The sequence below is a fragment of the Hypanus sabinus genome, chromosome 20 (genome assembly GCF_030144855.1).
Source record: "Hypanus sabinus isolate sHypSab1 chromosome 20, sHypSab1.hap1, whole genome shotgun sequence".
NCBI lineage: Eukaryota > Metazoa > Chordata > Chondrichthyes > Myliobatiformes > Dasyatidae > Hypanus > Hypanus sabinus.
The window spans coordinates 13,154,155-13,171,103 of NC_082725.1; the positions used below are offsets into that span (position 1 = coordinate 13,154,155).

The 16,949-nt window shown below is 43.0% G+C and overlaps 1 protein-coding gene across 3 annotated transcripts in view; it reads right to left on the reverse strand.

Annotated features, from left to right (window-relative positions):
- The window catches only part of LOC132378305 (apoptosis regulator Bcl-2-like), a 157,679-nt gene that overhangs the window by 88,369 nt on the left and 52,361 nt on the right, over positions 1 to 16,949 (reverse strand). Inside the window, exon 2 of one of the 3 annotated variants that reach the window (XM_059945117.1) lies at positions 4,835 to 6,252. The exons of the other annotated variants lie outside the window; for them this stretch is intronic. Within the exon in view, the coding sequence (XP_059801100.1) occupies positions 6,076 to 6,252 (177 nt within the window). The 3' untranslated portion in view covers positions 4,835 to 6,075. Of the gene's footprint in view, positions 1 to 4,834; positions 6,253 to 16,949 lie in introns of those variants that run through there. 3 annotated transcript variants of the gene reach the window in all.

A 16,949-nucleotide genomic window follows, 5' to 3' on the forward strand; every position in this document is an offset into this window, starting at 1 on the left:
TTGTTTATTTACTATTATTATTATTATTATTTATTTCTTTTTGTATTTCAACAGTTTGTCATCTTTGGCTGAAAGCCCAAATTGTTGCAGCCTTTGTTTGATTCTGTTTTAGTTATTATTTTGTGACAGATTTCTTGAAAATGCCCTCAAGAAAATGAATCTCAGGGTTGTATATGGTGAGAAATATGGATTTCATAATAAATTTACTTTGAACTTTGTTACTTCTGGCTGTTTTATTAAGTGTTACAACAGCAAAGAAGGAGTGTGGCAAGAGAAACAAAGACAAGAGAAGACTAAAAAGTAGATGTGGTCTTCTCATACCAGACTAGAGATCAACAGTTAACCAGTAAGAAAGTTAGAATCAAGTAATATGACACATGCTATTGAAACTAAGAAGTTTCTAGAAAAACACAGAGACAACTGTACTGTAATTACTGGGAAATTCACTGAAAAATTACATGCATATAGGTGGTTATAGAAAAATTATTCCTTAAGATTGTCCGATCCAGTGGGAGCAGTGGGAAAAACTCCTACTACCTATTGCATGCTGCTACTAGCCTGTGCCTCAAGTAGCCTCTGACAGCCCAGTCCAGTTTCTGATCTTCACATGGGGCTTCGGTACAAGGCCGGGTGGAAACGTTTCCACTGACAGGAAAAGGGGCCAAGGCAGGTTACTGGCACCTTGAAACCAGTTGCTCTGGGCAGCTGGAGTTCGTCAGCCATGGTTGGCAGCTCACCTGGGAGAAGCAAAACTCTGATCTCAACCCTCTGCTGCCTCGAGGCTACACCCACTCATGGGGAAGGCTTCGGAATTAAACCCCAAGGGAAAATTCCAGAGCTGGAGTCCCTAAGCAGTCCCGTGTTGAGTTCAATGCTGACTGGCAACTCCCGCGAAGCCGCTGGTGCCAAGTTGTATCGGTCTCTGCCGTTCCTTTGGATTCATGGGCTGCGTGGAGAGGGGGAGCTTGCTCCATGGGCAACAGTTTGCTCTCCATATTGTACTGCCCTGGCTTGCATATCATGTAGACGGCTGGATCACAACACCCATGGTCAAACCTGACCAATGGAGGGCCTCATATGAAAATACGAGCAAGCATAGTAAAGTTAAACTACAATAAAGATAACAATTCAACAATACCGTGTGTCAGACTAAATGATAGCTCAGTGCTAAAGGCTGGGTGGTGCTGAAGGGAGGCAGGGTTTCCTAGCCTGAGTGACTGCAAATCAGGGATCAAACTGACAGATGGCACGCGATAAGAGATAAGATCATGACTGCTGACACCTGAAAGGTGCTTGCAGCAGTCTGAGCTGGCATGAAAGAAGCATCCACCTGAGCAATCGAACAATGCACAAGATTTGTTGGTGCAGCATTCAGCTAAGAGTCAGCTAAAAAAAGTAATCAGAACTGGAAAGGAAGGCGTGGGGGAGAAGAGATAACAGAGGGTAAGGGTTCCTTCCATTCCAGTCCTGATGAAGGGTCTCTTTATTCCTCTCCATAGATGCTGCCTGACCTACTGAGATCCTCCAACGTTCCTTCACCTGCCCACAACCTCCCTCTGGTGCCCCTCATCCTTCCCTTTCTACCATGTTCACCCTCCTCTCCAATCAGATTCCTTTTTCTTCAACCCTTTATCTCTTCCACCCATCATCTCCCAGGTTCTCCTCATCTCCCCTCCCCTACCCACCCACCTGCTCCCTCACCTGGCCTCATCTATCACCTACTGCTCGTACTCCTTCCCTTCCCGCCACCTTTTTATTCTTTCCTCTTCCTTTCCGTCCTACAGCACGGAACAGGCCCCTAAGGCACACCAACCCACACCGCCCAGCAACCCGCCAATTTAACACTAGCCTCATCACAGGACAATTTACAGTGACCAGGCCTTTGGACTGTGGGAGGAAACCCACATGCACAAGAGAAGAAACATACAAACGTGCTTGCAGAGGATGCTGGAACTGAACTCTGAAGCCACAGCTGGAGTGGCATTGCGCTAAACGATAAACCCGTGAAGGGTTTTGGCTTGAAATGTTGACCATTTTTTTGCTGTTGTAGATGCTGACTGACCTGCTGAGTTCCTCCAGCATTTTGTGTGTGTTACTGTTGCTAACCACAAAGCTTCGCACTTTGGAAAATCGCAGAGTGAAATTAGTTGGCACTGACTAACTGGAATAGCCACAGAAAGTGAAAATTCAGGTCAGACATCATCTGTGGAGACAGGAGCAGTATTAACGTACCAAATCAAAGCATTGTGATAGCTTGATCTGCTACCTGCCTCTCACAAGATTGGCTTTGTAGTTTTATACTAAAAACCACAGTGGATTTTGCCTGAAAGCTAAAACGAGCAGCAGCAATGAATTTCACTGCATCCTGCACTGATCTAAATGGTTGGGTGTGGTGGGGGGTGTGATCTGTTAACCACCTATAGTGATTCACGGACCAGGCCCTCGGGTCATGGCATTGCCTGATGCAGCCACCCAGTGGAGGAGGCACTGGAGACGGTGCGGGGGAGAATAGAGGCACGGCACGTGCTGGGTTGGCGGCTGGCTCTCCCTTTCGGTGCTGCTCACCCGTGTTCGCTCCCTCGATTGCCTTCATCTGCGGCTGACCTAGCGTTGGATTAGGAACTGCTGCCTGCTTGCTCTTACAGGAACGTGGCTCCAGGACAACACTCCATGCCCCACCAGTTTTCAGGCCATTATCAGTCAGGGACTATATATTGTTACTACATGCACTGTGTGAGAATGTGAGTGTAGGGACTGTGTTATGTACTTTGACCGTGGAGGAGTGATGTTTCTTTCTTTCTAAATCTTTGTATTAGGAGTGATGTTTCATTTAGCTGTATGGTTGAATGACAAGTACACTTCCAGCACAGTTCACATTAACTACATATAGTCCAGAATATTAAGATCCTCTCAACATGTTCTAGGAATCGTTACCTATTCAGCAGATACTTGAAATAGAACCCATCCTACTTCCTACCAACGAATGATGAGAATTAGGAGAAAGCATGAGAATGGATGAGAAATCAGCCACATCCACATGGCGGACGAGGTTTGATGGTCTGAATGGCTTAATTCTACTCCTACACCTCATTATGACCTAGATCAGGGGTCGGCAACCTTTACCACTGAAAGAGCCAATATGGACCCGTTTCCCACAGAAAAGAAAACACTGGGAGCCACAAAACCCGTTTGACATTTAAAATGAAATAACACTGCATACAACGTTTTTTTTGCCTTTATGCTATGTATAAATGAACTATAATGTGTTGTATTTATGAAATCGATGAACTCTTACAGAGAAAACGAAATTACATTTCTGCATGCAACAAAAACATTTTGAACTCCGAAAAAAAGACGTTGGGTTGAAGGTTACTCCATAGTTAGCCTATCTTGGATCAAAAAATTAAAAGAAATTGCGCACTGGCTGGTGTCAGGCATTGGCAGTGGTGACGTATATTAATAGCGATAAAAAACACGTTGTAGCGGTGTGCTACATGCAGCGCTAAAATAACGACACGGGGTCGGTAAACTGCAGTCAAAGATAACTTTATTCGAACTAAACAGCCTTGCTTTTAAGCCTCCCTCAACCCGCTCCCCCCCCCCCCCGTGGGTGCGGATGCTCCAAAAGACACGTACTCACAAATCCCCGTAGGTTATCTCCCTTAGCCGGAACGCTGGCTAATTGTGAGCCGGTTCGGATGTGCCAGGAAATGGGGTCGCCACAACGTTTTATTTAGATTCTCCAAGATCACCATAATCTTCAAATTTAGAATTACATTTCAAAAACTAACAAACTAACATAAAATACATTTTAATTAAATATTCATCATTTATTTTCCAAAGCCATGGGGAGCCGCAGCACAGAGATGAAAGAGACGCATGCGGCTCCGGAGCCGCAGGTTGCCAACCCTTGACCTAGATCATATTGCAATTTCAAACACAAAGTACACTGCAGATGCTGTGGTCACTGCAACATGAACAAACAAGCTGGATGAACTCAGCAGGTCAGGCAACAGGGAGATCCTGTCTGTTGTGGCAGACAGAGTGGAGATGCTTGACGAAGCGGTCCCCCAATCTGCGTCGGGTCTTGCCGATGTAGAGGAGGCCACACCGGGAGCACCGGATGCAATAAATGACCCAAACAGACTCACAAGTGAAGTGTTGCCTCACCTGGAAGGACTGTTTGGGGCCCTGAATGGTGGTAAGAGAGGAGGTTTAGGGACAGGTGTAGCACTTACACTTACAGGTGGGATAAGTCCCTCTCTACCCCTCTCTGCTTTTCGCAGGGATCGTTCCCTCCGCGACTGCCTGGTCCACAAGTCCCTCCCTACAGATCTCCCACCTATTATTTTCTCCTAAATGTATTCTTGTTATTTTTGTACCATTGAGAATTGTACAGTCCTCAATTTATTTATATCTTGCTATCTTACTACATGTTATATATAAAATTATTATCTCTAGCTAACTTAGTTTAAAGATAATATCGGATTAAAAGGAGCACTTAACATGTTGCAGATAACAGCAGTAAATCAGATATTGCTTGAAGAACAAGTGACAAATTATCAAAATTGATAAAGTGTGTATATGTATACACACACACACACACACACACACACACACACACACACACACACACACACACACACACACACACATTTTATTAATATGTTAAGTGCTCTTTTTAATCCAATATTATCTTTAAACTACTTGGTTAGCCAGAGATCATAATTATAGTGGACTTGTTTCTCAACATTTATCTACTTACAAACCTTTTAACTTTTATTTTTCAAACTACTTAACCTAGGTGCCACTTACACCAAGATGTACTAGCTTTATGTTTCTAAAACTCACTTTTCCCAATGATTTAGCAATCTGCAAATGCACAAGTCCTACTATTTCGTGAATATTTTCTGCTGGAGGTTTCCCCCTGTGAGACTGTTAATTGCTCTACTTTATAACTCAAGCTCAAAGATGGCCTGTCGCAGAAAGCAATCCTGATTACATTCAATGAATGTAGCTCCCAAACTCTGTTTGAGAATCAGACTTGCCCAGTCTACCTGAGAATTAAAGTTACTGATGATAGCTGACGACCTGACCTACTTCGCCGAGCACCACCATAGAAAGTGGTATTTCCCCAGAGGCCACTTATTTTAATTCCACTTCCCATTCCCATGTCAACATGTCAGTCCATGGCCTCCTCTATACTGTCACGGTGAGGCCACACTCAGGGTGGAGGTATAAAACTTTAAATTCCGTCTGGGCACCTGCAACCTGCACTCGACGGCATAGAAATCGATTTCTCAAACTTCTGGTAATGCCCCCTCCCCTCTCTCAACTTATCTCCTTACTTGCCAATCACCCCCGTCTGGTACTCCTCTCACTTTTCTTTCTTCCATTGCCTTCAGTCCTCTCCTATCAGATTCCCCTTCTCCAGCTCTTTATCTCCTTCCCACCCCCTTCTGGTTTTACCTGTCACCCCGTGTTTCTCCTCCCCTCCTCCCACATTCTGACTACGTCCTCATCTTTTTTTTCCTCTAGTGCTGCCGAAGGGTCTCGGCCTGAAACGTCAGCTGTACTCTTTTCCACTGATACTCCCTGGCCTGCTGCGTTCCACCAGCATTTTGTGTGTGTTGCTTGAATTTCCAGCATCTGCAGATTTTCTCATGTTTATTGTTGCATTATCTTCCCTCCTAGCTTCATGTATTAATTATTTATCCTTCCAGTTGTGCTGCTGTTATTATTAGACCATAAGACATAGCCCATCAAGTCTGCTCCACCATTCTATCATGGCTGATTTATTATCCCTCTCAACCCCATTCTCCTTGTAACCTTTGACACCTTGACTAATCAAGAGCTCATCAACCTCTGCTTTAAATATACCCAGTGGCTTGGCCTCCACAGCTGCCTGTGGCAAAGAATTCCATTGATTCACCACCCTCTGGCTGAAGAGATGATTCCAGAAGGCCGCTGGCATGAACCTCGCAGCGGACAGGCTACAGGATGGGGTGCAAGCCGATGTTTGTCGATTAAAGTTCCCACTGATAGCCAATTAAAGCAACGAAGGAGACTGAAGCATTAAAGCAAGTATCGAGGTATGATCGGTTGCTCTGTACCGGAGAGGTAATGGTCTGCTGCTGAATCTGAGCCCCAAGAGTATTTGGGGGTTGCTGCGACTCTTCTGTTCCTGGTCATTTTTTTTGTGGAGAGGTGGGATTTGGGGGTTGATGATCCTGCTGCCTTTCTCTTCCATGGCTACCTGAAGAATTGTAGAATTTCAGAGTTGTATACCTTAATGATGAATGAACATTTGAACCTTTAAAGAAATTCCCCCTCATCTGTTCTGAATGGGTGTCCCTTTATTTTGTGCCCCCGATCCTAGACCATCGGAAACATCCTCTCCACAACCAATCTATCTAGGCCTTTCAATCTTCGATTGGTATCATCAATAAGATCCCCTCTCATTCTTCTAAACTCCAATGAGTACAGGCCCAGAGACATCAAATGATCCTCTTAGATTAACCCTTCCATTCCCAGAATCATTCTTGAGAACCTCCTCTGGAACCCCTCCAATGCTAACACACATGTTCTTAGATAAGGGGTTCAAAACTGCCCACACAAGTTCATTGTCAACAGACACACATATACATCTCTCTCCAAATGAAACAACGTTCCTCCAGACCACAGTGCACTTGCAAAGCACATATCACGCATAGCATATAAAACAAAATATTACCACAAATAAGCTGTGAACTTGGTTTAAGATTCCAGTGGTAACCTTAGGGGAAAAAATTGGCCAGAAAATGCATTAAAAAAAACTATGTGACTACTTTGGGTTTAATGGGCCTAACCATAAACAGTGGTGCTCCCAGATAATGGATAAATCGCATGAAGGATCGTAATGTTCTTTCCTGAACCACAACATGCTTACAAAGTTCAAAGTAAATCATAAAATGAGGTTGGGAAACTTCACCATATACCAATCGCATTTTACAATTAATTTTCAGCTATAATTTCATCACGCAATATGACAGAAATGCACAATACTTAAATAAAAGGAATAACTACACTCACTTGCCCCATCATTGAAATGCTTTCAGAACCAATGATCTCACTTTAAGGACTCTATCTCATGTTCTTGTCAATTATTGCTATTTATTTATATTTGTATTTGCACAGTTTGTTGTCTACTGCGCTCTGGTTGATCTTTCATTGATCCTGTTACAGTTACTATTCTATAGATTTGCTGAGTATGCCCACAGGAAAATGAATCTCAGGGTTATATATGGCGAAACATATACTTTGATAATAACATTTACTTTTAGCTTTAAACTGCTAGCCTTCTGCAGATGAAGCACATTTCTGTGAATCACTGATTTCACCCATTTCACCTATTTGGACTAAGCTTTATTTGTCAGGTGTACATTGGAACATACAGGGCATCTATTCTGTCAACGGCCAACACAGTCCGGGGATGTGCTGTGGGCAGCTGGCAAGAGCAAGCATACCATGTCTATAACTTACGAACCCTAACCTGTACATCTTTGAATGCTGGGGGGGGGGAGGGGGGGAAGCCCATGTAGTCACAGGGAGAACATACAAACTCTTTCGTGCCAGAGGCAGGAATTGACCCCCAATCGCTGATTGCTGCAGAGCATTCTACGAACAGCTACCCTACTGCGCCACCCAAATTTTACTTCCTCAAATGTGCATGGGTGCATCACAACTTCGACCTTGGCAAGACCTTCACTCCTCAAGCAGATTTGGAAGCTCAACAGGAAAAATCGTGACTCGGATCTTAACAGAAACGTTTGACTCAAGACACAGTCTGACTCCTTGCACGTGTATCACCCGAATACTTATGTCACCTTGTGCCATTATATTGGTGCCCCTCTCCAGCAGCCTCCTTTCAAGGAAGGTGCCAGAAATCCAGCCTTAACCAACCAGATCGACTTAGTTTAATCAACTAGATTTGATCTTGGAGTAGTTAAAAGGTCAGTATAACATCATGGGTCAAAGGGGCCGACCTGCACTGTTGGGGATCGATGTACACCTGTTCCGTTTTTTGTGGGGGGGGGGGGTTTGTGCAGGAGGAGGAGTTTGGATTTTGATGTGCCTGTGCCGTTTTTGTTCTTTTATTCTGCAGGGAGGGGGAGTTTCGGGGGGGATGGTGGTTGGTGATCGTGCTGCCTTGCTTTTCTTTCTTGGTTTCATGGCTACCCGGAGAAGAAGAATTTCAGAGTTGTGTACCTCGATAACAAAACGAACCTTTGAAACTTTTGAAGCTTTAATTCTATGAGCAATTTAAAAACCACTACGCAAACAAGTTTTTGCAAAGTTTGAAAATGTTACTATATTAACAATGAGCACAATTAATCATGAGGCAGCTAACTGGTGCAGAACAACAGTAGAACAGCAGAACAAAAACCCAGGTCCCATTGCTGGGCAGTAAATATTATCACAAGACAGGCTTTACTATTATGAGGATGTCAAATCTCAAGTGACTGATGGTATTTTTCTCTATTGGTTACTCATTTTCAATTGCCAGTTGAGCATTGTTACTTTCCAGTAGACCTCATAAACTTCACTTTTTCAGTCCATAAGACAAGAGAGGAGAATGAGGTCATTTGGCTTACCGAGTACGCCAGTCCATCATGGTTGACTTATCATTCCTTTTAATCCCAATTCAGCTGCCTTGTCTACATTACCTTATTAATCAAGAAATTACAGTACCAACCAATCAGCCTGCTCTCAATCATCAGCAAAGTAACGGAAGGGGTCATCAACAGTGCTATCACGCAGCACCTGCTAGGTAATAACCTGCTTATGTATGTCCAGTTTGGGTCCTGTCAAGGCCACTCAGCTCCTGACCTCATCAGCTCCTCGGTCCAAACATGGACCAAAGAGCTAAATACCAGAGGTGAGGCGAGAGTGATAACCCTCAACATCAAGGCAGCACTTGACCAAGTATAGCAAAAAGTGGAGTCAATGGGAATTAGGGGGAAACTCCTCTGCAATCATACTTGACACAACGGAAGATGGTTGTCATGGTTGGAGATCAATCACCTCATCCTTAGGACATCACTGCAGGAGTTCCTCAGGGAAGTTTCATAGGACCAAACATCTTCAGCAGCTTCAACAATGACCTTCCTTCCATCATAAGGTCTGAAGTGGGGATGTTTGGAGATGACTGCACAATGCTCTACACCATTCATGACTCCTCAGATAGTGAAGCAGTTCATACCCAACTGCAGCAGGACCTGGACAATATCCAGGCTTGGGCTGACAAGTAACATTTGAGCCACAGGTGCCAGGCAATGACCATTTCCGACAAGAGAGGGTCTAACCGTCACCTCTTGATACTGAGTGGCATCACCATCACTGAATCCCCTACTATCAACATCCTGGGGGGGTTACCATTGACAGGAAACTAAACTGGTCCAGCCAGATAAACACCTTGGCTACCAGAGCAAGTCAAAGGTTAGGAATCCTGTGGCGTGTAACTCACCTTCAAACTCCCCAAAGCCGGTCCACCATCTACAAGGCTCAGGTCAGGAGTACTCGCCACTCACCTGGATGAGTGCAGCTCCATCAACACTCAAGAAGCTTGACACCATCCTGTACAAGGCAGCCCACTTGATTGGTACCCCTTTCTCAAGCATCCAATCCCTTTACTATCGATGAGCAGTTGCAGCAGTGTGTACTATCTACAAGATGCAGTGCAACAACACAGCAAAGTTCCTAAAGCAGCACCTTGTAGACCCACGATCACTACCACCTGGAAGGACAAGAATAGCAGATACCTGGGAACACCACCACTTGGAAATCCCCCTCCAAATCACTCACCATCCTGACTCGGAAACATATCACCGTTCCTTCATTGTTGCTGGGTCAAACTCATGGAATTCCCTCCCTAACAGCACTGTGGGTGTCCCTACACCTCAGGGACTGCAGCGGTTCAGGAAGGCAGCCCATCACCACCTTCTCACAGGCAACTAAGGACGGGCATTAAAAGTTGGCTTAGCTGGTGACGCCCACATCCTGCAAATGATTAAATAAGAAGAACCTATCGACCTTTGCTTTAAATATACCCAATGACAGGGCATCCACAGCCGTTTGCAGTAATGAATTCCAGGGATTCACTGCTCTCTAGCTAAAGAAATTCCTCCTCACCTCCGTTCTAAAAGAGACATTCTTCTATCTTGAGGCTGTGCCCTCTGGTCCTAGACTCCTCACCACAGGAAGCATCAATAATACACTAAAAGAGTAAATCTGCCCCACTTGTTTTTCCTTGCAAAGTGTTCTTGAAAATGTACCTCACTAACTTACACTATAATTGGTTTGTGTTCAACAGTAAAATCTTCAAGTGAATCACTTTCTCGCTGGTAGTGTGACAACTGCTAAAACAGGCTGCAGCTCTGAAGAAACAATTTGGTTTAACTCAACCGACAGAATTTGCAACTTGATAAGCCGATAGTGACATAGGCTATAGGGTTTAAGTTACTAGGAAATGGGTATTCTTAGAAAATAAAACACATGCTTCTCGGCAAATTCCTAATAAAACCAACGACATAGAAAACCACAGTCACCACTACACCCAATATATATACACGTAGTTAAAAAGATCGAAAATACCACATAACCTGGCCTACATCTTTTAAAAGTTCAAAACCATTTTAAAACTTGGTGCATTTCACCTAAGTTTCAGTAAAGCAGCTGGACAGTTAGCACACAAGTTAAAGCTTAGAGTGACCTTTAATAGGCCTTTAATACTTCAATTCAATACACACATCACCGGAGTATAATTCACATTATTGGAAATCGGTATGATTGTGCGTGTGGTAAATGAGTTCAGTAGATGAGCCAGTTCTTAAGGCAACACAAACATTATTATAGCTTTCACTTCTGTTATCTCACACCATCTATGGCTTTGAAATTAAATGATAGTGACAATGAATATTAGGCCAAGCCCCAAAATCTACTATTGCCGGGGAATCAGTTACTATTCTGCCTTTCACACAAGTAAACAAGAACCATCATAACAATTTGTAAGGGACAATTTAAATATGTTCTTACTTAGAAAAGGGAGGCAGCAGAGCAGACCTGTTTAAAGCGGCATTTTTATTATTTTTCCATCATCCCTTATCCTTTGTCACAGGGATATTAAAAAAAGCATGTGCCAATAAGTCCATTCTCAAACTGACTTTAATGACATTCACTAGCTTACGGTGTAAATGTTCTTCCAGTCGTGACAAGTCATCAAGTCATACAGAATGAAAACAGGCCCTTCAGCCCAGCAAATCCATGCCAGCCAAGGTGCCATTCTAAGCTAGTCCCACTTGCTAGTGTTTGGCCTCTATATCTTCTAAACCTTTCCTATCCATGTACCTATACAAACGTATTTTAAAAGTGATTACTGTACCTGGCTCAACCACTTCCTCTGGCAGCTCATTCTATACACACACCACCCTTACTCTCTGTGAAGAAGTTGCCCTTCAGGGCTCTTTAATTTTTCTCTCTCACTTTAAGCCTGTGCCTTCTAGTTTGTGATTCTCTTTTTAATTTCTGTACTTTAATTAATTAAATTTAATTAATGTACTGAGACTCTGCGCGGAATAGGCCCTTTGAGTCACATTGCCCAGTAGTCCCCCCTATTCAACCCCAGCCAAATCACGGGACAATTTACAATGACCAACTAACCTACCAACCGGCACTTCCTTGGACTACGGGAGGAAATCGGAGCACCCGGAGGAGACCCAAGCAGTCACGGGGAGAACGTACGAACTCCTTACAGGCAGCGGCAGGAATTGTATCTGTACTGTAAAGTGTTGTGCTAACCACTACACTACTGTGCTACCCCTTGGGTGGAGGTTGGTATGAGACTGGGTGTCACCTTAAGGAGGTGTGCCACATTTTTTTTGTTGCTGTATACGCTATCGTAACTATATGTACTGTGTTTTGCCACCTTGGCCCCAGAGGAACACTGTTTCATTTGGATGTATAAATGTGTAGTTTAATGACAATTAAACTTGAACATGAATGTCTATAAGGCGCCTGCATTGCTATACAGCTGCGATAAAGAACTTTGAAGTTTATTTACTGATCTCTCCATTTGCAATACTGCCAGACTCCATAGAGTATTACGATGTTCACCTGCAAGACAGCCCATTCCTGTGTTAAAGAAATGCCCTCAGAAAAATGGATTGACAACTGAGTCTGCCTCAGTACTTGCAAGATCAGCATCTTTAAAACACAGCGAAGAAATCAAGGGTAACCATAAATCATGCTATCAAATCAGCTTGGTAAGTTGGTAAGAAGGCTGCACTCAAAGGCAGAATACAAGGTTAATGGCAGGGTTCAATTAACTGTGGGAAGGAACAGAGGGTCTTGGGGCTCACGTCCATAGAGCTATCAAAGTGCTACATAAGATGATAGGGTGGTAAAGAAGGTGTAAGGTGTGTTGGCCTTCATTAGTTGGGGGATTGAGTTCAAGAGCAGCAAGGTAAAGTTACAGTTCAATAAAACTCTTTAGTTTGACCACACGTGTTCAGTTCTGGTCACCCCATTATAGAAAGGTTGTGGAAGCTTTAGAGAGGGTGCAGAGGAGATTTACCAGGATTGCTGCCTGGATTAGAGAGTATACCTAAAGAGAATAGGTTGAGTGAGTTCAAGCTTTTCTCTTTAGAGAGGAGAAGGATGAGTGCTAACTTGATAGAGAGAGAAGTTCAAGATGATAAAAGGCATAAATTGAGTGGACAGCCAGAGACTTTTCCCAGGGCAGAAATTACTAATATAAGATGTTTGGAGGAATGTATGGGGTGGGTGGGGGGGGGGGGGGTGGATGTCAGGCACAAGTGTTTTTTATTTAACGGAGGATAGTAAGTGTTTGGAATGCACTGCCAGGGGTGATGGCAGAGGCAGAAACATTAGGGATATTTAGGAGATTCTCAGATAGGCATATGGATAAAATAAAAAGAGAGGGTTGTGTGGGAGGGGAGAGTTAGATTGACCTTTGGATAGTTTAAAGGGTCAGCAAAACACCATGGGCCAAAGGGCCTGTGCTGAGCTGTAATGCTCTGTATTCTAACTGCCTTTTATGTGGAGCTCACAATCTTTCTTGGAGTTGATGTCAGCAGAGAGAAAACAGGAAGAACTAATAACTAGTACTTAGTCCAGCACTGAGCACCCTACACAACTGTGTTACATGTGAACCAACATTTCCAAGTAGACACAACTGCCAATCTACATTGCACATCTACACTACTGTGTAACAGGCACCCAGTTTAATACTGGCCATCCTACACTACTAGGTAGCCAATTCATTATTAACCTTTCAACACAACTGACCAAGTTCATCTGACTATACACATATATAAACAGAACAACATTCTTCCAGACCACAGTGCACCAGCAATACATATATCACACACAGCACATAAAACAAAATACAACCACAAATAAGTTAATGAAAGATAATTCAAAATGCATGTAGTGCACAGCACAGGTAAACAGTAAGCCGGTAATTGTAAGCATCCTAACATCTTTATTCTCGGAAGCATTACTTCTAAAATTTTACTTCATACTTAACTGCTGAAAAATTCTTTATATTGGGAAGTTGATGACATTTTAAATATTCTGTGAGTAACATCAACAATTAAAGCCACATGCAGTAGAGTAATTAATGCATTTACTTACAGATTATTTTGTTTACTATTAACTCCACGTAGTACATGCATCCCCTTTCAGATCAAAACAACATGCTTCAGAATATAAATAGAGATCTCAAGATAAAGAAAACTGTGGGGGAAGTCTACTTCCCCAAAGTAGCATTTTAAGGCCACGATGACCTGACTAAGATGATCACAGGATGTTGTCTCACAATATGGTTGATGGTTTTAGAAAGGAAACAAATAAAAATAACATGATTATTGTATGGGAGGAAACCAGTACATAAAAGTTCTAACTTGTTCTGATGAAGAAAAACAGCAGAATTTACTATCCTCCTACAGAACTTTTCCCAAAAATTAAAACTATTTTCTGTTATTTCAAAGTTACTCTCTGAATGCTTCTGAAAACTCAGGATTCCTACACGAAAGGCTGGGTTGGAGGTATGGTGGGTGTAGGGCAGGAATTATTGATGGTTAACCCATATTTTTTTTCTCGCCATATGTCAACAGAGAGTTCAAGTTAGGGTTGAACTTGCTGCTTATTCAACCATACACATATATACAGCTAAACAAAATAACGTTCCTCAGCAACCAAGGTGCATAACTCAGTACATACACCTCACACATCCCATAAAATGATATTAACACAAATATATTAACAGATTTAAAAAAAGTATTCAGTCGATGTACAAGTTGACATAAAGCGCACGCATACACAACATATAACTCAATATGCAGCAGTATACTGCCACTGGCATTGTCATAGTGGCACGATAGTGTAGTGGTTAACACAATGCCCCACAGTACCAGCAACCCGGATTCATTTCCCACCGCTAGCTGTAAGGATTTGTACATTCCTGCAGTGACCGCATGGGTTCCCCCGGCAGCGCCGGTTTCCACCCACAGACCAAAGGCGTACAGGTTGGTAAGTTAACTGGTCAATGTAAATTGTCCTGCGACTATGCTCAGATTAAATTGGGGTGGCTGGCTGGCTGGCGCAGGGCCGAGAGGGCCTATTCTGCACACTATCTCAATTTTTAAAAAATACTTAAATAGTGTGCTGGGTGGTAGCAGGGTGTTCAGGAGTCTCACAGCTTAAAGGGAGAAACTTTTACCCAGTCTAACACTCCTTGTTCTGATGCTGTGGTACCTTCTGCTTGATGCTAGGTCAAAGAGATTGTGGGACGAATGGAAAGGCTCCTTGACCATGCTGGGTTACAAATTCTGGTCCATAAAGTAAAGACATACTATAATTTCCCCAGGTCAGCCAACAAGAGTCACCAAGCATCTTATCAAACTATATAATTCCAGGCTAATCTTTTCCAATCTTCATCTGAAGCCCTAATTAATATCGCTTCTGCCAAACGGCTCGGAAGGAACATCTCGCCCTGATTGTTACTGCCAGAGACCTGATGAAGTCTGTGAAACAGTTGATGAAATGCAGAGTTGAGAAAAAATCTGGTTCAAAGCAAGAGTAATGATGTGAAAGCTCAGCCATCTCCCAGCACAATATCCAGGCTCGGTAAGATTCAGTACACACTCAGCATTGCATTGGTAACTATACACACCGAGCAATGGGTGACCATCTGCCAAAGTGGATTTATTTCTAACCATTCTATCAGATTACGACCCAGCTTGTTATGATGAAGAATGACCTTATGGAAAGGAAAACACACAACAAAAAAAATAAGGCATATGGATGACAGCTGATTTAAACACTGAACAGCTAATCTTTCAGGATGCCTCCTACAAATGAGAAAACAAGAAAATCCTCTAGCAGATGGTAAACAAAGTAAATTAGTCTAGAATTATTTTGTTGTCGACAAACAGTATGACTCACTGACTGATCTCAGAAACCATTATTGTTTGGAGGACGGTTATTGATTGAAAATTTAAATGTATAACCACGTTCCGTATATAATGCAACGCGCACTACATGCTGGAGGAATTCAGCTGGCCAGGCAGCACCTGTGGGAAAAGAGTAAACAGCTGACGTTTTCGGCCGAGCCTCTTCATCGGGACTGGGGGGGTGGGAAGGGGTGAGATGCCTGAATTAGATCGTAGGGGGAGGGGTAAGAACCTAGGTGGGATGTGATAGGTGAAACCAGGTGGGTGGGAACGGTCAAGGACTGGAGAAGAAAAGATCTGATAAGAGGGGAGAGTGAACAGTAGGAGAAAGGGAAAGAGGAGCTGGGCCCGGGGCAAATTATAGACAGGTGAGACGATGTAAAAGGTCAAGAGCGGGTAATAGAGGAAGGAGCAGGGGCTGTTCACGAGAAGGAGAATTCAATATTCATGCCATCAGGCTGGCAGGTACTGTATATATTTTTATGAATTAAAATGATCATGTTTTGGCTCGTGCTTTATCTGACCAAGTGTATTCTCAGTCTGCCATGAAAAGACATGAAAAGATGGGTTTTTTAAAATTATCCAGTTCAGACCACAACAGAATACTGATGTTGCAGTTATGCAACATTGTGAAGCGCTGTGTCATTCCATAATGCAAAATAATCAGACCACTTACTTGCAATTGTGACAATGCATGAAGCAACACCTAACACTTGTAACAAGACAGCCAAGCTCAGTTGCCCAACCTAAACACCCACAAGAAAAGTCTAGGCTGGTCTGGAGGCGCCAATGCACACGGTCAAAATAAGCTGCTGAAGGTTGCAAACTCAGCCAGCTTCATCATGGACACTAGCCTCCTCACCAGCGAGGACGTCTTCGAATGCAGTGCCTCAAGAAGGCAACAATCAACAGTAAGGACCCTCACCATCTGAAACATGCCCCCTCCTCATCACAACTACCAGGGAGGTGCAGGAAACCGAAAAAACTTAACATCAGAAACAACTTCGTAACCTCCATATTAAGGCATGAATGATTCATGAACCCATGAACACTGCTTCCCAATATTGCACTTTTGTTTTAGATTTCTTACAGTAACATGTAATATATTTCATGCATTGCACTGTACTGCTGCCACAATACAACAAATTATATGACATACATCAGTCAGAATCAGATTTATTATTACTGACATATGTCATGAAATAAATCTGATAATAAATCTGATTCAGAGCTGTGAGAAGAGAATTCTGCATTCCCTTAATACCAGGCTCAATCATCTGCTAGTTTAGGTAATTATGAAAGTTTCAATGGGTCTTGTACATAAAGTCGTGCATTCATCTCGAACCAACTCTTCAGAACATAGTCAAATCTAAAAAGTCAGCTTATCTGTATGCTTTACAGGTCCTTCACACATAGAGAAACAGAATCAGTTTCAAT